The sequence below is a fragment of the Mesoplodon bidens genome (genome assembly GCF_964165515.1).
Source record: "Mesoplodon bidens genome assembly, chromosome: 15".
Taxonomy (NCBI): domain Eukaryota; kingdom Metazoa; phylum Chordata; class Mammalia; order Artiodactyla; family Ziphiidae; genus Mesoplodon; species Mesoplodon bidens.
In genome coordinates this window covers 76851872-76875335 of record NC_138171.1, presented here as the reverse complement: position 1 = coordinate 76875335, position 23464 = coordinate 76851872, and the positions used below count along the sequence as shown (strand labels likewise).

The following is a 23464-nucleotide window of genomic DNA, read 5'->3' as shown; positions in this document are numbered from 1 at the left end:
TTCCACCATTATTTCCCTCGGGACTAATCGGTCACTTGCAAGAGCAGCTCTCTTGCGGTGGTCGGCGTCTTCCACAGAGCCGTGGTTCCTCCTGCGTTTCTGCTGTGCTCTGGCTCCTCGTGGACTTTGTTTTGGACCCGGGGATGCTGACTCACAGCTACAGACAGGGCTCCCGCGTAGAAGCCCCGTCTCTAACCGCGCCCCAGGATGAGGTTTCTGCTGGCTGCTGGTGCCTTCTGGCGGGGGCTGATGAACTTTCTCCAGCTTTGGAACGGGAAGCCCCCGGTGGCTCTCAGCTGCCTTTATGTAAGCCTTCGCCTGTCCCGTGGACGGGGGCCCGGATGGGGCCTGGCTGTCCCCCCTCTTCCGTGCTACCTCCGCAATCACTGAGTCACTGGATGTTCCCACACTGTTCCTGCTGCTCCGTGATTTGCTCACGACGCTCCTTTTTGTTTCAGTTGGGTTCACACTAAAACAAAGAAAGATTTTTTTGTCTTGTAAAGCTGTAATGGCCAGGTTTCCTCCAGATCCCCCTTGTCACACTTCTTACACTTGAAGCAGGACGCATGTGCTACTCTCCCTTCTCCTCACCCCTCGGCCAATCTAGGGAAATCCCCAAGTGTATATTTACATGCAGACCAGATCAAGCAAGAGCCATCACATTGTCCAGTACCCGAGGACACACTTTATTTATCGACCACTGGGTTATCAATGGAGTTATGATGGAGTTCATACTTTAACTAAGGCTGAGAGGCATTCATTTCAGATGTTAAAGATCAATATTGCCTACATTTAATACATTGCTTTTTTTCCCAGAAGTAAATGCTCAAATACATCCAAAGCACAGGCTCTGTGTGTGTGTGTGTGTGTGTGCGTGTGTGTGTATAAGAACATGCTTGTAACTACACAAACCCCCTTTCTACAACACACATACAACTGATAATGCAAACTGCACTCTAAGTAAGTGTGAAATTCACTTGGAGGAGCGGGATAGAAGCTGCCCGGGGAGAATTCAGAGACTGGAGCCATTCTATTGAGACTAAAATATTTCTTTAGCCTAAGCTTTAGTCTGGGAACCAATACGTATGTCTGTGTTCTTACTGTTGCTTTGAGGGGCCCGAGGGTTATCACAATGACACGAGGGTCAGAACAGGCACCTTAGGAAAGGAGTGTATTTTCTCAGATCTGTCTGGGGTTGCTCGGAAGGTTGTACAAAATACCCTCAACAGGTGTCTTCATCTTCAAAGCGCTTGTCATTAATTACTCTCTGCAACACACCTGTGAAGCAAGGCCTTGCTCCCCACTGTCCAGAAAGCGAGAGAAAAGGAGTTTGGAAGGAGGAAAAAGCCAGTCTGTAACTTAGAGTAGGGTCAGCGCCAGAGGGGCTTCTGTGATTAGGGTCCGAGCACTCCTGCTGAATTCTAGACCTCGTGTTATGTGCCAGTCCATACAGACAGTCCAGAGGGAGGGAAAGGAAACTCGTGGGACCTACAGGTCTTGCAGAGCGTTTCTCCTGAGCTCTGCGCCAGGAAGAAGCGGCCTCTCCACGCACGCAGCACGATCCTCCGATGCTCCTTGGAGAGCTCTTCCCGGCTATTCCAAAAGATAACAAAAGTTCAACCAGAAATCTATTAGCTGATCAGGAGGAAAAACAGTTCCACTCCAAATGCCCCGGTGAACAGATTTCATTTGGTGAGGACTGGATGTAACTATGTCGTGTTAAGCCATTCTAATGTTTTTTAGTTTAGAAATTTTTGGTAAATTGTCACTTCCCTTGGCTTCCCAGCACACGCTTCATACATAAACGTGCACCACAAACGTGCAAGATGGTGATTCCAAGCCATCTGGGAACGCTCGGCCACTATCTGATATCTCTGTGGCCCTGTGACGACGCCCAGAGCCAGGAGCCAGGCAGCCGTGTGACTGTGGGCCTGACCTTCCGGAGAGACCTGGTGGCACAGTGGTCTGTGCCCTGGTTAGCCTCAGAATTCTTACATTTTCTCTATTGACAAAAATGCAAAATATGGCTTTTGCAATACTCAAGACAGGGTCAAGAGTTAAGCCTTTCAATACGGGTACTTTGGAAACTGGAGTTTGTAATCTTGGTTACTAAAAAACTGGGAGTTTTTTTTTTTTTTTCCTTAAACTGAGAGCACTAACATGGTTTTAGATAACTCTTAAGTAATCTATCTGTCTATCTATCTATCCTTATATATTCCCATGGCAGCTTCATAAGGAAGCAATTATAAAACGTAAAAACCTCCCAACCGTCACCGACATTGACCCATTTCTTAATTTTGGAAAGTTGTTTCCTTTTTGTTAGCATGTAGATCATTCAGAAAAGGTGTTAACTTCTTTTATTTTCTGGTACATTTCTAAGTACCCTTCTCCAGCCAATTCCACAGTAAAATGTTGCTGCCCCAAGGAATGGTGTTGGTAAGGTACCAGTAGGTCCTTGCTTTAGACCTACACTGGATTAAGAATGACAGCCCCAGAGAGCCTGGTAGGCGGCAGCCATCAGTGAGTCGCCCGGGTGTCCCACAGAGCCATGCCATGAGCTTCGTACAATCACTGCCCTGCGCCACTGAGTACCAGCCGTTAGCTCTCACTAACTCTGCCTACGGTTCAGACTTGGACCAATGTCACTCAGAGTCATGTCCAGTTATGACCCAAGTCAGTTTGAAGAGTCAGTGAATAGAATACAATAGGTTTTATTGGATTATACTGCATTTTGATGCTTGTCCCTTTTCTTTCCCCTAAGACTTACTAGATGACCAAAAAGGGCTAGTTTAAAAGTTAAATGACAGAGAGAGATTGAGATTTATGTGTGAAACACTTCTAAACATGCCCTATAAGTACAGTAGATCTCCCCCTTGCAACCACACCCTGTAAGTGCTGTATTTTCAGAGCTGAACAATTAACATAAGGAGCATGAGTCAGGCTTTGAACAACTCTGTGGGAACCAGAAAGCCTTTTGCTATTAGGAATGATGTAAATTCCCCAAGGCTGGAAGAAGTCCACAATGGAGGCAGACAGGGTCGTAAATAACAACAATGGATACTGCACAGAGCACATAACATATGATGCTGCGATAGTGACACTCTTTGCATCTCATGCCCGATTCAACCGCTGCCTTTATTTATTTATTTTTTAAGCTTAAAGATCACTCTGCATTTCCTATGGGAACTTCAAAAACATCTCTAAAAAACACAGGACAATCGACTCTCCTCCCGAAGTCCTCTGACAGCAAACAATGGGCGAAATGTCCTTGGAAGAAAACAACAACAGAAAGAGTGACAGAGTGACAGAAGGAAATGTCCAGCTCAAAAAGTGCAAAACCTGTGAGTTCGTGTTAAACAAAAAAAAAAGAAAAAAAAGAAAAAAAGCAAGAAGGAAAGAAAAGAAAAAGAACAAAGAAAGAGGTGAGGCAGGGTCTCCCGCTTCCGAATTAAAACCACATTTGGCAATTTGTTGAAGGAGGCATATTTACATTTGTATGAAGACTGGGTGGGCGGGGAGGAGAGAGATTAGACTCCTTCAGCCCCTGAGCTGTCAGGTCCCATGAGAAGTCTCTCACTCTTACATCTTAGGGTGAATCCACTCCCCTCTGTCACTAAATCACAGCCTCCGGTGCCCCCCAAACAAGTATTCCAGAGGAAGCAGCTACCACCTGCGAGCAGGACGTCCCAAGGGACTTGTCCTGATTACTAATGGCTTCTCACATCTGGCATCAAAATGCAACCGTGGCTTATCCAGAAGCAAAAGTCTTAAGGCTGAGGTGGCAAGTGCCTCCAGGGCTTACCCGGATGACACTGCTGCTTTTCAGATTCTGTGTGACTAACGACCCTGACATCTTCTGCAAAGAATACAGACAAACCCAACATATTCAAGAAGGCTACGGGCAGGCCATCCAAAGTCCAGAGTGGGCACTGCAGGGGGACTCAAGATTTAAGAAACAGGTTAACCAAGAGGATTGCTATGGATCATCATCAATCATCAATGATTCTTCACAACCTGGACGCTAGCTCTGAGTCTAGCTAAGGAAGAAAATGCTGCAACTATCTTTCCCTGGTCACCTCTCCCCCCCATTTATTTATTTCCCTTTGGTAATACTTTGAGGATTTTGGTTTTAAAAATGTCCACCTGTAGGGACTTCCCTGGTGGCACAGTGGTTAAGAATCCACCTGCCAATGTAGGGGACATGGGTTTGATCCCTGGTCCGGGAAGATCCCACATGCCGTGGAGCAACTAAGCCCAGGCACCACAACTACTGAGCCTGTGCTCTAGAGCCTGTGAGCCACAAATACTGAAGCCCGCACGCCTAGAGCCCGTGCTCCACAACAAGAGAAGCCACTGCAATGAGAAGCCCGCGCACCACAACGAAGAGTAGCCCCCGCTCGCCACAACTAGAGAAAACCCGTGCGCAGCAACGAAGACCCAACACAGCCAAAAATAAATAAATGAAAAATAAAATAAAATAAAATAAAAACGTCCACCTGTAAAGGTGTGTCTATATACAGTTCCAGGGAGCAACGAGACCGAAGTGGAGCAAGGCTACCGGCCCCAGAAGTCTCATTAGGGAGATACCCTCCTCAGCAGCTTGAGCAGCCCAGGCAGGCACCCAGAGCAAGGGGTCAGGCCCGCCTCCATTCCTGGGGATGCTCTGGAGACAAGTGGATGCACCGTACGTCAAGGACAGCCAAAGCCCACGCGCCCCAGCACAGGTCCAATGGGGAGGCACAGCAGGTGAGTGCCTAAGTGTGATGGGGGTGGGTATTACCCCCAGTGCTGTCTGGTCTGACCTGGGAAACATATTTTAAATTCCTGGACAGAAAGGACTACAAAGAGAATACCCACCAGAATGAGCTGGGTTGAAATGTAGTGAGACATACTAGTGGATGTTCAAGTTACAAAGCAAGTTGCAATTGTGGATAAATCAAGGATTTATTCACTCCACAGTGACTTACTGAGTACTACTTTTGAACAGAAAGAACACTGTTGGATTAATGAGGGATGGGGAGTGAAGGTGGCCTAAAAAAGACATTAAAAATACCCGCTCTCAAGGTTATATCCTCCTCAAGGAGTCCATAAAACATACCCAGGCCTCCCAAAGGCTAGTGGGAAGATTAGCTGTTATCAGAGGCACAGAGGGAGCTTTTCAAAAATATTGATTCTCGGGACCCATCCCTGGAAGTTCTGAGTCACAAGAGCTGGGGTGGGGCTAGATCTATATTTAGGCTCCCAGGTGATTCAAGGACTACCGATGTGCATGAAACAAAGCTCAACAGAGCAGAGCAGCAGGTACACAAATGTAGACTGGCACACCAAGGCAGCACCTGGCAGAGAGCGGTCCACGTACGCAGCATCAAAACCACCTGGGGAGCTTGTTCAGAAACGTCCAGGATTCTACCCCAGAATCTACTGCATTTGGGTTTCGGGGCTGAGGGGGTGGCGGTATCAGGGCACGCACATTTTAGCAAGTTCCCCAGTGACTGTGATACCCGGCGGAGTTAATAAACTTCTGTTCTTAGGGGCATGGAATTGAAAACCAAGCAGAGTCATCCCATCAGGCACCACTGAACTCTGCATCAGGCATTGTCTGAGGTCCTTGCAGAGATGGACATGGACCCACAGAAAATGTTCTTCCTGTCACGGAGTCTCCATCCCAGTGGGGAAGACAACAAACAAAACACCATACAATGTCAGGTGGTGATGATGTTATGAGGAGAAATGAACCTCTAAAGGGTTGCTGGGGTGCAGTTTTACATACGGTGGTCAGGGAAGGCTGTGGGAGGTAACAAGGTAAGCTCTACCCACAGAGCTGAGTGGAGGATGGGCCGCACAAGCACCTGAGAAGAGCATTTCAAACCTGGGGAGGGGTCAGGCAGCAGGTAAGAGGTGCGTGTGTGCGTGTGTGTGTGTGTGCGCGTGTGTGTCGATGATGGTAAGGCCATTGGAAGATTCCAAGAAGAAAAGTGACTTGGTATTTTAAGTGGATCGCCTTGGGTATAACAGAGGGCCAAGGGTGGAAGCAGGGAGACCAGTGAGGATACCGCAATGGTCCATTCAAGGACGGTGGGTCTTGGAGGAGGCAGGTGGTGGTGAGAAGTAGTTTGACTGGAAATACAATTTGAAGGGAGACCCAACAGAATAAGCTGATGGCTTGGATACAGAGAGTGAGCGGAAGAAAAAAGTCAAGGATAACTCCACGATCCGTGCTTGAAACAACTGGACGAAGGAAGTTACCCTTTACCAATACAGGAAGTACTGGGGGAGAGGCGGGCTTGGGGAAGTGAAACCAAGAAATCCATTTTAGGTATGTAAGCTTTAAGAGCTGTCCTGGATGAAGAATGGAGATGCTGAGCAGGTGGCTAAGCTACAGCTTCTAGGAAGAGAGAGAGAGTTCTGTCTGCAGACACAAAGCTGGGAAGTCCACAGAGACGGTATTTAAAGGCATCTGTCTGGATGAGTTCTGGGGGGAGTGTGTTTGGATGAGGAAAAAGAAGTTGAGAAGACGAGGAGGATTCAGAAAGGAAGACTTAAGAGGGAATCATTAGTGAGGAAAGAGAAGAGTCAACGTGACATGGTGTCCCTGGAGGCAAGAGGAGAAATGGCTTCCTTAAAACTGACAACCATGGGCTTCCCTAGTGGCGCAGTGGTTGAGAGTCCGCCTGCCAATGCAGGGGACACGGGTTCGAACCCCGGTCCGGGAAGATCCCACGTGCCGCGGAGCGGCTGGGCCCGTGAGCCATGGCCACTGAGCCTGCGTGTCTGGAGCCTGTGTTCCGCAACGGGAGAGGCCACAACAGTGAGAGAGGCCCGTGTACCGCAAAAAAAAAAAAAAAAAAAAAAAGTGACAACCGTGTCAAAAGCTGCTGAGCCTTCAGGAGTGAAAACTGACCAGTGGAAGGTGACTTGATGAAAGCTATTTTTGGTGAAGCGCTGGGACCCAAGCATACCTGGAACGTGTCCGAGAGTGAAGTGGAGGCAGAGTGGAGACCAGCACTCTCCAGTGGATATATGACCTGTGCTGTACAGGTGACCTTAAATCTTCCAGGGACCCATGAAAAAGTAACAGGAAACTGGTGACATTAGACTTCAATAATGCATTATTCAACTCCAAATGTTACCTTTACAACATGTGATCCATATACAATTATTGAGAGAGTTTATATTTTCGTACTGCCTTTGAAATCTGGGGTGGATTCTACACTTCTGACCCGCCACACTTCAAATGCTCAATAGCCAGATGTGGCCAGTGGCCACAGTACTGGCCAGCATGGGTGCGGACAACACTTTTGAAGAGTTCTGCAGTAAAAGGGGAGCAGAGAAACTGGGTGGTAGCTGGACTGGGCATGGTGGGTAATGGAGGGTGAGTCTGGGATGACTCTGCAACAGGCCTATTTGGTGGGAGGTGATCAGCCACCATGTGTCAACCCGCAACTGAGTTCCAGGCACTGTTTCAGAAGCTTTGCACGTATTCACCAACGTCACCCTCAAAACAACTTGGGGAGGCAGGGAGTTTTCTTATTACCGTGCCGCATTCGTGGACAAGCAGCACGAATGCAATCCCACTGCTCATCGGACAGCATAGCTTCTTGGGAACACGTTGCTGCCAGTCCCCTGGCACCAGGATGCAGGCCCCCGGGATATCAGTATCAGTCCAGGGTGGATAGATCCTGGGGGCCATGATGTCGGCTGACCCTGCGTGGGCACCAGTGTCACAGCCCAGGCCAGCTACCACCTGCTGCAGCCTGGTGCACTGCCCCCCGCTTACAGCCATGGGTGTAAGGTATGGCAGAAGTTATCCTTCCAAACTCTTGTTTCCAGGATTGTAGAACATCCTGCCAGATATGAAGGCAGTAACGGGAGAAGGGGCAAAAAAAAAGATCCTCGATGCTGTTAAGATTTTTCTCACAGAAGCACTTAATGCAGTAATATGGTACTTTCAGTCTTTATCTTTTGAGAGTTGGATCTATTTTCTCATGGTTACATACATGAGTTTCTTCTGATTCTCTTTTGTTTACTCCGAATGAAAACAGCTAATAACCCAACCAGGATATTTTAAAAGTAATCCACAGAATATTAGAATACATAGCTGTTAAATCACATTCATAATGTGACTGTATCTGAATTCCTTGTGATCACATCTGCTCAGAACGACACACCCAGAATTGATCAGATCGGGTTAACGCTCCTGGGATGCAAGGTGGAGCACAGAGGTGACGGGGACGGAGGCCAAGGAATGGCACCCCTTGGTGGCTTGTCCCAGAGCCAGTTCCTTAAGCCCCTCATAGTTGGTCCATGATTATTTGGGGAATTTAAATGCAGCAAGAGGTATGAAAGAAACACACTTTGGAAACTGGAAAGCGTTGAGCACGTTTTCTTGACATTGTTGTGAAAGAAAATCTGACACCCGCGCAGACCACGTGGGTTTATAAGAAGGCGAAGGACGCTTTGCATCTGTAGGAAACTTACATGATTAAATTCTTTCCCCACATCTCACTGGGGCCTCACTGAGTATTTGGCAGACAGGTAGTGTCCCTATTTGACAGAACGAGACCCAGGAGATTAAGTGTCTAAGGCCACACATTTAGCTGGGGGCAGGACTGAGTCGAGAAGGCCTGGCCCTGGTGCAGCACTCTCCCCACTGTGCCCAGGGGGTCAGTGTGCCATCTTGGTTAGAGACGGAGACGGAGGAAGAGTACAGAATACTGAGCCCAAAGTCCGTGGGTCCAGCTTCCCTCGGTCACTATCTCACTGTGGCGTCTAGACAAGCCCCGCATCTTCTCTGAACATCAGTTTCCTCATCTATTTTTAAAAACGGGGGTGGGGGGGAGGTTATAATAGCTATATAGTGGGCCCTCACCCATCTCCTGGAAACAATACACAGATTTTCTTTTTAGGGAGTCATGTCCCCACTGTCCATCCAAAGTCCATGCCTTTCAGGAGGACTCATCTTCAAGCCTGACTCCAGAAGTGGGCCTGTGACCCAGGCCAGGCGAAGCGGAGTTCAGAATTCATGAGCCTCGTAGAGATGCATGGGCTACAGTGGCCCAGGAAGGAGCCTTCTCTCTTTTCCCATGAACCTGCAGCCACCAGGACCAACCACCACATGGAGGCTGATCATGAAGCCCAACAGTGGAAGGCAATGCTGACAGATGGTGAGAAACAGTCCTGATGAAAGTCTCTGTCCTCTGATCAACATACCTAAGTCTGGGCTTTTGAGGCACATGAGCCAGAAACCTCCCTGTTCTTCCTAAGCCATTTAGAGTTGGCCTTCCTGTCCCTTGAAAACTAAAAGGTTCAAGACCGATACCAGCTCTTCTCAGGTCTGTTGCACTTAACAAGTTGTTGTATGTGAGAACACTCGACAAAACTAAAAGCCTTTTGCAAACAATAAAGGCAGCACAGAGGTAATGTATTATCAGCTTATTTGGGGGGAGGGGCAAGTACTAAAATTAAAGTAAAAAACTGGAACTACTTTCAGTTCTTCGTGACTTTATAATAATAAGGCAGAAAGAAAAGTGTTCCTCCTAGTTCGGTGTGATGCCTGATGACCGACTTCCAGGAGCGTCAGCATGGTGAAATGTGACCTGACACAAAAGGAGCTGCTCACAGAAAAGTAGCCCAAGTAGAGCCTGAAATACGACAGCGACCACAGTCTTAGACGGTGACGCAACCTGGTCATGAAGAAACCACACGTCTTAAAATGAAGAGGTCTCTCTTTCCCAAATGTGACTTCTAAGATTTTCTTAAATTATTTGGTATTTAATAAGTGAAGGGAGTGAAAAGGCCAAAACAGATGGGACAGAGAAGTCACGAACAATTAAAGTATAGAAACATACATGTGTGTATTGGCTCAAAGGAACCAAAGCAAAAAGAGGTACATGAAAAGGAAAGTGGTATCTCAAGAATCCCACCGTGGCCTGAAGGCCTTTTCTCTGCAGGTGATAACGATGGAGGACGTCTGTACTGAGATGCCGCAGACAAAGCACCCGGTATAGGGACCAGTCCTCATGAGACACCCACCAGGCAGACATGACCTCCCCCATCACAGAGATGAGGAAAGTGACACCCAAGAGGCCATGTCACCTGCCCAATTCCCAAGGGACAGGCCTTGGCGCTTCACTAGGGTCCTCTGGCCCCCAGGCCCTGCATCTCTCTGCCCCCCCACGCAAGGGCGAGTCTCTAAGGGGAAGAGAGGCACAGCCTTGCTGATGTTGCTGCCACGCGGGTTAGCAGCAGATACCCTAAGAGACCCTAGTGTGTTTTTTTAAAATAATCGTTTTTAAGTTTTCATTCCTTCTGAATTGAGGACTGTGAAACTATCTTGTGCAGATCAAGGGAAGTACCAATAAAAGAGCTGAAAAGAATGTTAACCTGAAAATGAAATCAGTGAAAACAAACAAACAAGAAAATCAAGGAAGTGATCTTGTAGGAAGTACACATTTCATAGGGATTTTCCAGTGTACACTTACCTAACCCTCGAGAACCTAAAAATAAATCCTGAACAGCCCCGGGCCCCATAGTTGAGTCTCTGGTGCCATGCAACTGTGAGAAAACTTGGGTGCTTGAAAGAATTTGTAGGTTTGGGACCAGTGCTTCTCAAGAAGGGAGACCACTCACTGACCACTCTGAGAATTGAAGAGAGCTCTTTCACTTTGGCCAGAAAAACATAAAAATACATACCACTCTTTAAAAAAATTTCAGATGATTCATGAATCATAGGATAATAATGCCCAGTTTAAAAGTTGAAGGGAAATAGCTGTGAAAAATAGAGAGAAACTTAATGGCAATTACCTCAGGCAGAACTACCCTAACCCTTGGAGGTCTCCTTATTCAAAAATACCTTCCCTCAGAGGCCTGTGGTTGAAAAATGCCAACAGCCACAGGAAGGTTGCCAGCCCTTCGTTCGTGGTGGTGATCTTTTCCCTGACATCTCCCATGGCCGAGCATGTGGGTCTGGACAGGATGGGAGAGGAGAGAGGTGGGTAAATGTTCAGGGCAGCCAGGCAGGTGGCAGGACTGGCCAGGGAGGGCCCACTGTGGCCCTGGTTGCCGGTGGGAAGAGGCGTGAGAGTCAGAGCAAGGACACCACAGATGACTGTCTGATTTCACAATTCTGCTCAGAACTGGCCCTCTGCCCAGGGATGCAGAAGGAACAGCTCTCCCCATCTCCCTCAAACACAGACAGTGAGACCCCCCCTTTCCAAGTCTCCAGTCTCGTGATAGTGACAGACTTCTGTGGACTCGTCTGGGAACCTCACCCCATTTATGGCATTGCTTCCTTGGGAAAATGAGCACCGAAGTCTAAATCATCTGAGTACTAGTGAACTTTCCCAACATAATACCCTTGCACGTCGACTCCGTCTGTGCTATCACCGTGGGTGTTCTGATGGCCGTGTGGCTTTTAGGAAGTCGGCCTGAGAGATCTGCTGGTTCCCAACTCCTCTGTACCTCAGAGCAGTGACTGGGTCCTTCCTCCAAAGCAATGTCTCACTGGGAGTATACTGGCAGCTACTGGAAATGAAAGGCGTTTTAACCGGTGGTCTCTCCCTCCTCCTCCCCTGGATGGTGGTTAACAGAGCTCCCACAGGAGGCCTTGAGTTTATGCTCTTGTTGTATCCCTTTGTCCGTCACTGACTTGCTGCCAAAATGGGGCTTGGTCACTTAACTCTTTGGTACTTCAGTTTTTATAGTTGCAAAATGAAGCTGGGTTGGCAAATGGAGATGAAAAATGAGAGTGCTGAGCTTCTTGAGAAAATCACATGTGCACGTATGTTTCTCATTTCTGGCACAGGGGGTAAGGTGTTCAGCTATCTGCCACTCTGGTGTTAATGGCATTGAAATTAACTCCTCTTTGGGGAAGAATGGGAATGATGGTGATAATAACAATTAGTATTGCATTGGCCCTTTAGAATTTACATTTTTGTATTCATCATCTCACTTGATCATTGGGAAGGCTTGCATGGCAGGCATCACTTTTACTTCTGCTTAATAAGTCTGGGGATGGATGCTCCAAGAAGCCAAATGACTCGTCCAAGGTCATCAAGTGAGCGAGGGGAGAGGCAGTGGTCAAAGTCAAGTCTTATAATTTCACGTTTGATTCCTTTTTCACCTGTTCTATTCCCTGCCATGTTTTGCTTAATTCAATTGATCATCTAAGTAGTCATCAAAGGGAGATTATAGGCCTCTCACAGGAAAGGTACATTATGGGGAAAAGGCACAAAGGATTAAAGGCCCCAGATACATCCTATTCTAACGTACCCTATCTAACTATTCTAACAGAGGTACGCCCTACCCTAACTTATCTATTCTACCTGTTCTAACTCAGCAAAGGGCAGGTTCCTTTGGAGGGCTGGAGATGGGGGCCAGGAGACATCTCATTCACAAGTACTGCTGGCTAATCATTTGGGAGAATTTTTTTTTTTTTTTGCAGTACGTGGGCCTCTTACTGTTGTAGCCTCTCCTGTTGCGGAACACAGGCTCCGGACGTGCAGGCTCAGCGGCCATGGCTCACGGGCCCAGCCACTCCGCGACATGTGGGATCTTCCCGGACCGGGGCATGAACCCGCGTCCCCTGCATCGGCAGGCGGACTCTCAACCACTGCGCCACCAGGGAAGCCCAGGGAGAATTTTATTATTAGGAAGGGAGAACAAAACCTCCATTTACTGTAACATACAAGCAAAGGATAGTTGATCTTAAAAGAAAATGATTGCCCCTGAGAAAAAATTTTCTTATGATCTCTGTCATTGTCTAGAAAAACTATTCTAGACAGACCGGACCAACCAAGAGCATCTTCATCGCCCGCGGCCCCCGCCCTGCAGCATTTTCGTTAGCATCATCCACCTGCCAGTCCACACAAGGGGAGGGCAGGCAGGTGATGGATGCCGCTATAGTTCCCATCCTTATCCAGCCCATCCACAGGCCCGGCCGAGGACACAGACACCTACCACACAGCCAAAATGTCATGTAATTGAAAAGTAAATGATAAACTCACTGGAAGTTATTTTCCTTACTATGTAAGAAGTTTTTCTATAGTAAGGAGTTTGTGAAATACAAAAATACCAATAGAAAAACTGACATAAACAGACAATTCACAAATGAGTGGGTACTAGTTAAAATAAATACAGACCAAACTTAGTTATCAAGTATGAACTACAGAGGAGTACAGACTAGATCATTAACAAAGGTTATCTTTGTGTTGGGAGTTGTGGGTAATTTTTAGTTTCTAAAATCTTTTGTACAATGAACATGTACAATTTTGGTAAGCAGTTATTAAGTAAAAAACTAAGTTCAGAACACTGTGGGAAATGCGAAATATGGAAATGACCTCTTCCCACTCAAGGAAATTTTCCTAGTGCTACAGGAATCTCTTGTTAATGGCTTCCATGTAATTTACCACTAGCATTGTTTAGGAAATACAATAAGATAAGAAGAATGGATTCTTAAAGTCTACGATACAGTAAGAAAAACCTAGAAAAATCATCCACTACTTATTTAATTTTTTTGGTACAAAAAAAAAAGAGTTCCTCTCTTGAATAATGTGTTTTAAACTTACACAGAAATTTCCTCAAGGAAGCTAAATAATTCTGTCATCAGGGTACAGAAGTTAGTGCACAGTCAAATTGTTGTTTATTTCTTCTAGTCTAAAAACTTAAGGACTGAAATGTTTCCTTATAATTTCTATTTATCTTTCCTAAGATTAAACTATAACTCTCCCCTGAATTTTTGTTTTCAATCACAATTTTTAAAGCTATGAGTAAAATGCTCTTTTGTGCAAAATCATTTTGTGGTTTTTATTTAGCTACATTTTCATCTGCTTTCTCTGATAGAAATTCAGTGTGAGAAAGTATTTTTGAGATAATCTGATATCCTCCCCCTTGACTGAGAGGAGGGCTAATAAGGCCCACAGAGGTTCAGTTACGCACAGCTGAGAAATACGACAGCCGAGCTAAAAATAACCCAGGCTAGGGCAGTTTATTGCTTCTTTAGACTCATTTGCATTTCAGTTTTATACTCATAAACTAGAAGGAGGATTCTCTAACATTAAACAGTAGCTTGACTTAAGAGAAGCGTTCAGTTTAGTGCTGAAATATTGTCTCTTGTCAGGGCGTGCCAGCAATCCTTCTACTCTGGGCGAGGGCCTAGCGCTTTGTGAAGAATCTTAACAGCTGTTTTCACAGCTTGGCCACAAATCAAATGAAGGTGAGGCAGGGTGTCTGAATATCTTAATGTACACATCCACGTTTCTGCAGCTCTAGTGCTAAATTCCATTTTTTAATTTCCCAAACAATCACAGACTTTTACAGCTTAGGTTTAAAAGAGAGTAACTTAGAATTTTGGACTTCCCTTCCCGAATTGTAGAGAGGAGCTGACTGAACCATTAAAGTACAGAACGGGTACGTCTTTAAGAAAAGAGGAGGTTCTATTAGAATGACAACTTTTAGGTCACCTGGGTCACCTTCAGTACCCTTGACCTGCCAGACTGTAAGCTCCTTGAGGGTAAGAGCACTGTTTTTCTTTTTCTTTGTTTCCCCAGTGCCTAACCAGAGCTCCTGGCACAGAGCCAGTACTCAGGAAACTATGTTAAAATGTGATGGTGAGAGCAGATGGGAAGGCTCTCCAGAGACTAGGAGCCGCTGTAACCAATGTTCTAATGAAACAGCAGCTTTGTGCTGACTCTGAAATGTCCCAGATACACACAGAGTTCTGTGATTATTTACACCATAAAGTTATTACTTTGGAAAGTAAAGCTATGACTTTGGTTATGATTCGTTATTTCCTTTAATAAAGGAATGATAAAATGATAAACAATTTTAAATTTCCCAAAGCCCCCCCCCGGGCTTTACATCTGAGGAAGAAAGCAGTCTTTACACGGGGACCTGGGTTTGTAAACACGAAAGAAAACATTTGCTGGAATGGGATACACTGAGCACGACACAAATTTACTTTCTGCTCTTGGTATTTCTAAGGAAAAGAAGGTGAAGGGAAAACAAAACTATGAAACTAAAGGTTAAACACTTGCAAAAAGGTTTCCCAGCTCCATTTCTAGCAATAGGTCCAAAACTCAGGCTATAAGGGCTTCAAGATTTCTTATGAGAAACTGTAGTAAGAAAAATACAATGACTCATCTCATAATAATGCCCTTTCTTCCCAAAGTACACATCATGATTCCCACATCCCTGGCACGTGGGCACTCAGGGCAGAGCTATTGCAACAACACGGAGCACCTCCCTGCACGGAGTCCCTCGTGCACGGGGGTGTGCGTGTGACAGACCTCCCTGGTGCTGGGGGACAGCACTGACTGCATTCGTTCTGCCCCCAAAGGAGGGGGATTACTCTCTCTGGGCCGCCTGATCAGGAAGAGTGGTTCTTTTGTGCGCCCACCTTTAGGAACCTGGGAGCTGAGTGCATCTGGCTTCCCTGTGTCAGGCGGAGCAGCTCTGAATAGGCACTCGCAGATTTCCTTCCTTCCTTCCTTCCTTCATTTATGTACGTATGTATGTATGTATGTATGTATGTATGTATGTATGTATGTATGGCTGTGTTGGGTCTTCATTTCGGTGAGAGGGCTTTCTCCAGTTGTGGCAAGCAGGGGCCACTCTTCATCGCGGTGCACGGGCCTCTCACTATTGTGGCCTCTCCTGTTGCGGAGCACAGGCTCCAGACACACAGGCTCAGTAGTTGTGGCTCACGGGCCTGTTGCTCCGCGGCATGTGGGATCTTCCCAGACCAGGGCACGAACTCGTGTCCCCCGCATTGGCAGGTAGATTCTCAACCACTGCGCCACCAGGGAAGCCCCTAGCTGACTATTATTTAGTCACTGAGGATCAAGGAAAGGAAAGGAAAGGAAAGGGAAAAAGGCAGGAGAAAGGGCATCTCTACTCAAGGCAACAGCACGAGTAAAAGGCGCCCTGGCTGCTGCCCAGGTACTGACTCACCGCCATCACTTCCGTGGCTGGGGAAGAGGGAGTTCAGTAGACAGTTATAGGAAAAATGATTGACATTTATACCAAAGAAGTCCCTCTGATACAGCTGCTCAGGAAGCCCATTCCCCAGGCCTCACTCAGTCAGACATTCCTGGAGAGTAACTACCAAGAGAAAATGAGACGGATCGGCCCTTTGGTGAGTATCAGTGTAAACTGATAAAAGAATTCGAAGCTTTAAGGAATGTAAGGAAGTTCAAGGGATACTCAGAGGAGAGCCAGACCTCACTGGCTTTGGGCATCTGAGAGAGAGTAAGAATAACGGAGTAACTTTACCTTCTCTCTGGCAGAAGGCAATTCTGGGAGGGAAGGATTGTTTATTGATCCTTAAGTAGCTGAGACTGGAGGGATCTGTAGACATCAAATATCAGTGAGGACAGAGTCCAAGGCACTTGTAACGGAAGGACCGTGGCCTTGGCTGGACGGGCCATTTGTGGGAGAGCGGGCCCTCTGCTCGACCTGGGTATGTTATCGGTTCTGGGAGAAGGAGCTTGAGGAAGCGGTGGACAGGCCTGTGAGGAGGGGCGCCGTACAGGCAGGCTGGCCACGCAGAGGGGCGCACGGAGCCTGTGCCTGGGATGGAGCCATCTGGCAGTGCCAGGCATTAGCTGACTTGTAGACGTGTGGCTGGGAAAGTGTGTATGTAAAGGATGGTCAGAGGTGGGGAAAAGGGAAGCTCAAGAGACAGAGACTGACCACATCTAAAGAGAAGCACTCCAAACAGTGAAAGATCCTCATGATGTAAATGACACTTTTCTCATAAGCTAACGTGGTTAAGTCTGACACTGTTATCCTTGGATGTCAGAACATTTTGAATATGAGAACACGGAACTGGCTCACGCAAAAGGCTCAGACCGGTCAACTTTCCAGAATGACAATTCTTAACATTTAGGATGTCCTCCAGATTATAAGATTTATATGACAGCAGCTATAGGAAACTTACATCTGTACAAATACCAATGCCCCTAAGGAGGAAAATATTTCATTTGTATGGAGACATTTTAACTCACCCTTAATAATTTAAAATATTACATATTAATATAACATATCATACAAGATCTAATTTCTTCTGTATTCCATCTGAAAAGAGTAGTACTTTGTGGTACAATTAATTGTTGTTTTCTCAAACCACAAATCAATTTCTTCATTGGTCTGAGAATCAGTTAAGCTATATTACATTATAGTTGTTTGCCAACAGCATTATGACTTTAGCATTTATTAATTTACTAAGATAACTTAACATCCTACAAATACTTCACAAATAAACTTTCAATACTTTTCACCAGATTTGCCCCATTTATTTCACTTAATATGTATACTTAGCGTTTAATTGATAGATGAAATACGGGTCTCACTGGCTTTTCTGAAGGGCTCATCTGCTACAGACGAAGGTATCTAAATTTAAATCTGCATTCTCTGCTCTTTACTTTTGCTGGGTCTCTGTTCACCCTTCTAGTCTCTAAAACACTCTTCCTATGTATTTATTTAAGATAAGATAAGAAGCTGTTTTTAGACCATGTGGGCCAAATTTCAAATGGATTAAAAAATAATAAACATAAGGGATAATCTAATATCCCTATAAATTATTTTAGAAGCATAATAATCATGTCATACTTCATGTCCATGTTTAACGTCTGCTAGATTTTTTTCCCTTTGTTAAAGTTTCAAGTCACAAGTCCAAGTCCAAAAATATGAAAAAAAAAAATTGGTACAGAGGTAAATTCTGATAGATTGAGCTGTGACTGCAGCAAGATACACACACACACACACACACACACACACACACACCAAGGAGACTCTCAAACGTATATGCTAAGCTTAAAAGACAAAGCTGTAAGCTATAACATTAGGAGTGAATTTTCAGTATCCATCTGTCTGCATAGAGAACTCCAGCGAAACAGAAATAGGACTGATGGAGCTCAAAACTTAGCACGAGAAGAGAGAGAGAAAACAAACCCTATCAGCTAAGAAATAACACACTGGGGAAAAGTACTGGTTCTCATGAAAATGTCAGTGATTCACCATGGAATGAAATTCAAAAGCCACTGACCCCAATGAAAGCTTCTAGTGGAAACATGTGGATTTTGCTTCATTTCATTTAAAGAATGCTTTATATTTCATTTAAATACTATGATAAGCATTTTCACAGTTTTTGTGATATGTTTTCTCATTTTTACATTGCTACGGAAGAGATACTACTGATCATGCTAAATTTTCAAGGGGTCTTCAAGAAAAGAAGCAGCACATCAATTAATCAATATTATCATGCAAAATAGGTAAGACTTTTTGGTCCCTTAAAACATGCACTGAGGGCTCAACAGCTGAATGAGAATAGACGACAATACTCTTCTCTATTTTTCATAATAACTCATCATTTAAGCAGATTTATTTGCTTACAGAATTTTTTTCATACATACCAGCTCTTCACTCTGACTTGCCAAAAGATCATGACTGAATGCAAGCTGACTTACGCAGACGACAAATCTGTCGGGAAATACCCGGAGTTCTGTACAAAATGAAGGAAATAACATTACTAAAGGTATCAAAAGACTAAACACAGAAATGCTTGGTCCCAGACTTTTGAGTTACAGCAATAAGCGTGTATGTATCAGACACGTGTCTTCCCCCCTCCCCTCATTTCAGTGTTTGTCATCAATACTGCGGGGCAAGCACAAAGCTCTAGGGACGGCCGAGGAGGCTGCAGAGGGGTCCACCTGAGCCCCTAGGCCATTATATCACATGAAACCCCCAGGCAGGGCCTTTACAGCTTTCCCTCTGTGTCAGTTTGCTGTTTTCTGTTCAGAACTCACATTTAGGAAATAGGGTCGACATTAACTAGTGAGTGTTCAGACGTACACAGGAAGGTGACGAAAATCTGAAAACGTGACTCGACAATGTTCTTACTAGTTTACTTATCCTCTCCTCGGTCACCTGGTCTTGGAGAGGTTCTCCTACAACTGATCTGAACCAGGCTATGAAAACAGCAGTGTCACTGATTAGGAATTAATGATCAAACTTATGGAAATGGTTAAATGTGCAATAGTAAAGCTGATACAACAATACCACAGTTGCAGTGATCTATTATTACAACTTCTTAAAGCAAAACCACTGACTTCTGGGTGGGGAAGACTGAATGAATCACAGAACCAGACTTCTCAACACTCAATGCAAGGACTATAAAATGGTAAATGCTACCTGTGTGCCTCCTTCTCCATCTGTCTATCCGTCTCTCCATTCATTCATGCAGCCTCCACCTACCTTTGGAGGGATGCTTAGCTGATGTGAACGGTGTACATTCTGGGGGGTGGGGGTGGGAGGGTCTCCTCTCCCCTTCTTTTACTTGGTTGTATTGCCTGCATATTTTTTATAAGACGTATCATATTTATAACAGAAATAAAGCCATCTTTTTCTAAAAGAGAAAACCTTCCTCTTAGATGGGACCAATTTTTATTATGAGTCATGAAAGTGAAGCCTTTTACATACATAGCACATTTCCAACAACGGATGACAACGGGAGAGCACTGAGGTAGTGACGGAAGCCAAGCGTGAAGGTGTCAGTTCCACAGACACACAACTTCTGCACAGTTAACGCCTCACACCTCTCGGGGAGGTTAAATGATACCAAAAGGCCTAGCGAGCTGATGTTCCGGGATCTGCTCTCTCCTCACCGGGACCACTGTTGTCTCCTTGGGGGGTCACTCTTCTCTATTCCAATTCATTCTACTCAGGGCAAGCAGGGCAGGAGTTCCAACAAGAGCTCCACTTACCCTGCTCAGAACCCCACCCTGGCTCCGCACCACGCGACGTGCGAACATTCAGTCTCCGCGACTGGGGCCTAACCTGCTAATTCTTATCTGACTCCCTCTAGTCCTTCTCATGCAGAAACCCCCATTTCAGGGGGTCCAGTGTGTTTAAACTTTGACCCACATGGGTGCTATATCTGGCTAGGTGGCTAGGGTGGACATTGAAAAGGTAGAAAAACAAAGTTAACATAGCAGTTAGTATTTATCCACTAATTCTTCCAATACCTTATTGAGATAAAAGGTAAACAGTCCACTTCCTGCTTTATGGAAGGGGAAACTGAGCCTCAGAATTCATTATTTGCACCCCTGCCCCCCAATATCACAATCTTCAAACATAGTTCATTAGTGGATCAGAACTAGAATTCAAAAGGATCCGTTCTATCAAATGATTCCTCTTGAAAATAAGAACGCTAGGGCTTCCCTGGTGGCGCAGTGGTTAAAAATCCGCCTGCCAATGCAGGGGACATGGGTTCGAGCCCTGGCCCGGGAAGATACCACATGCCGCGGAGCAACTAAGCCTGTGCACCACAACTACTGAGCCTGCACTCTAGAGCCCGCGAGCCACAGCCACTGGAGCCCGTGCGCCTAGAGCCCGTGCTCTGCAACAAGAGAGACCACTGCAATGAGAAGCCAGCACACTCCAACGAAGAGTAGCCCCCACTCGCCACAACTAGAGAAAGCCTGCGCACAGCAACAAAGACCCAAAGCAGCCAAAAATAAATAAATTAAAAAAAAAGAAAAGAAAATAAGAATGCTAGAATGGCAGATTTTAAACAATTTGGTGCCAGGTATTATATAAACAGAAAGCCACTTATGTACCCTTTCACTCTGCTTAGGTTATAACTGAGATTTATATTATGTCAATATTTAAATAAAGACTTAGGCAGTGGCAGTCCCTACCAGGAAGGGTAGCTAGGCTGTATTTTAACAGATACAAAGTTAACTGGCTTATTTTACTAAGAGAACTGAACAGAGTGGAAGGCCCCACTGTGAGAGTAACATAGTCAACTGACACTTAAAGTTAGGAAAGTGCAGGAGGCTTCCCTTTTCACCACACCCGTTCCAGAACTTACTGTTTCTAGATTTTTTGATAATGGCCATTCTGACTGGTGTGAGGTGATACCTTATTGTAGTTTTGATTTGCATTTCTCTAATAATTAGTGATGTTGAGCATCTTTTCATGTGCCTCTTGGCCATCTGTATGTCTTCTTTGGTGAAATGTCTATTTAGGTCTTCCACCCATTTTTCAATTGGATTGTTTGTTTCTTTGATATTGAGCTCCATGAGCTGTTTGCATAGTTTTGGAGATTAATCTGTTGTCTGTTGTTTTGTTTGCAAATATTTTCTCCCATTCTGAGGGTTGTCTTTTCGTCTTGTTTATGGTTTCCTCTGCTGTGCAAAAGCTTTTAAGTTTCATTAGGTCCCATTTGTTTATTTTTTTTATTTTCATTACTCTAGGAGGTGGGTCAAAAAAGATCTTGCTGTGGTTTATGTCAAAGAGTGTTTTTCCTATGTTTTCCCCTAAGAGTTTTATAGTGTCTGGTCATTTAAGTCTTTAATCCACTTGGAGTTTATTTTCGTGTATGGTGTTAGGCAGTGTCCTAATTTCATTCTTTTACATGTACCTGTCCAGTTTTCCCAGCACCACTTATTGAAGAGGCTGACTTTTCTCCATTGTATATTCTTGCTTCCTCTGTCATAAATTAGGTGACGATATGTGTGTGGGTGCATGGGTTTATCTCTGGGCATTCTATCCTGTACCATTGAGCTATATTTCTATTTTTGTGCCAGTACCATACTGTCTTGATTACTGTAGCTTTGTAGTATAGTTTGAGGTGAAAAGGGAATCCTCCTGTACTGTTGGTGGAAATGTAAATTGATACAACCACTATGGAGAACAGTATGGTGGTTCCTTAAAAAATTAAAAATAGAACTATCGTATGACCCAGGAATCCCAGTACTGGGCATATACCCTGAGAAAACCATAATTCAAAAAGAGACATGTACCACAGTGTTCATTGCAGCACTATTTACAATAGCCAGGACATGGAAGCAACCTAAATGTCCATCGACAGATGAATGGATAAAGAAGATGTGGCACATATATACAATGGAATATTACTATTAAAAAGAAATGAAATTGAGTTATTTGTAGTGAGGTGGATGGACCTACAGTCTGTCATATGGAGTGAAGTTAAGTCAGAAAGAGAAAAACAAATACCGTATGCTAACGTATATATATGGGATCTAAAAAAAAAAAAAATGGCACTGATGAACCTAGTGGCAGGGCAGGAATAAAGATGCAGACATAGAGAATAGACTTGAGGACATGGAGGGGGGTGGGTGGAGGGGGAAGCTGGGGCAAAACATCGACATATATACACTACCAAATGTAAAATAGTCAGCTAGTGGGAAGCAGCAGCATAGCACAGGGAGATCAGCTCGGTGCTTTGCAATGACTTAGAGGGGTGGGATAGGGAGGGTGGGAGGGAGGCTCAAGAGCGAGGGAATATGGGGATATATGTATACATATAGCTGATTCACTTTGTTGTACAACAGAAACTAACACAGTATTGTGAAGTAATTATACTCCAATAAAGATTCATTAAAAAAAAAAAAAAAGAAAATGCAGGTAACTGCAGATTCCAAGAGCAAACCTCCACACAGTTACTTTTTAAAGTCCCTGTTTCATGTCTTATGTACTAAAATCATCCAAGGAAGCTGAGCTAGATTTTCTTTCCGGTTGTTAGCATCTGACTCTGTTGTTGTTGGCTGGACACGTCTGAAATCATTTCCTCAGTGGACGTCTTGACTTGGGGAAACGGGGGCCAGGGCGGGGGGAAAGCAGGCCTCATCACACACCTAGGAAAGCATTTTCTTGTGCACGTGCTTGCTCTGTACTCCTGGGCCTTGGTGTGCACAGACAATGGTGAAGTGAGTCACAGTTTAACTGCCTGACAGTCACCCTGGAAGCTCAAGGAAAGTGCCAAGATGCAGCAGGAAAGGAAAGTGGAGCGTGGCACCACTCACTGCGCTCAGGCAGGCAGTAAACAGTGCAAGATGAAACACAAATAATCACAAGTGCTTGCAAATACTAAGTGTCATGAAGGCTATGAGGCAACTAGGAATCTTCATTCCTTAGTTTTCACCCCTTCTCTAAGGACACGTTAATTGTGCAGAATGCCTGATGACCCGAGAAATCAGCTTCTCACCTGCATTCTGTGAGCCCACGAGGCAGCGGAGACGTATCCCTCTCTTGAGGAAATAGGCTGTGATGTGAAAGCCATAACCTGTAAAGTGAATATCACATGGCATCACTCATATGTGGAATCTAATTTAAAAAATGATACAAATGAACGTATTTACAAAACAGAAACAGACTCACAGATTTCTAAAACAAACCCATGGTTACCAAAGGGCAAATGTGGAGGGGGAGGGATAAATTAGGAGCTTGGGATTAATATACACACACTACTATACATAAAATAGATAACCCACAAGGACCTACTGTACAGCACAGGGAACTCTACTCAATACTGTTTAATGAACTATATGGGGAAAGAATCTGAAAAAGAATGAATATGTGTATATGTGTAACTGAATCACTTTGCTGTACACCTGAAACTAACACAGCTTTGTAAATCAAGTGTACCCCGTTAAAACAAACA

General features: G+C 45.0%; 1 protein-coding gene across 1 annotated transcript in view; it reads right to left on the bottom strand.

Annotated features, from left to right (window-relative positions):
* SLX4IP (SLX4 interacting protein) overlaps positions 1-23464 on the bottom strand; it is a 190725-nt gene that overhangs the window by 4409 nt on the left and 162852 nt on the right. The window contains 4 exon segments of the mRNA XM_081255852.1: positions 1-469; positions 1493-1593; positions 18411-18499; positions 23009-23086. Coding sequence (XP_081111978.1) covers positions 1-469; positions 1493-1593; positions 18411-18499; positions 23009-23086 — 737 coding nt within the window.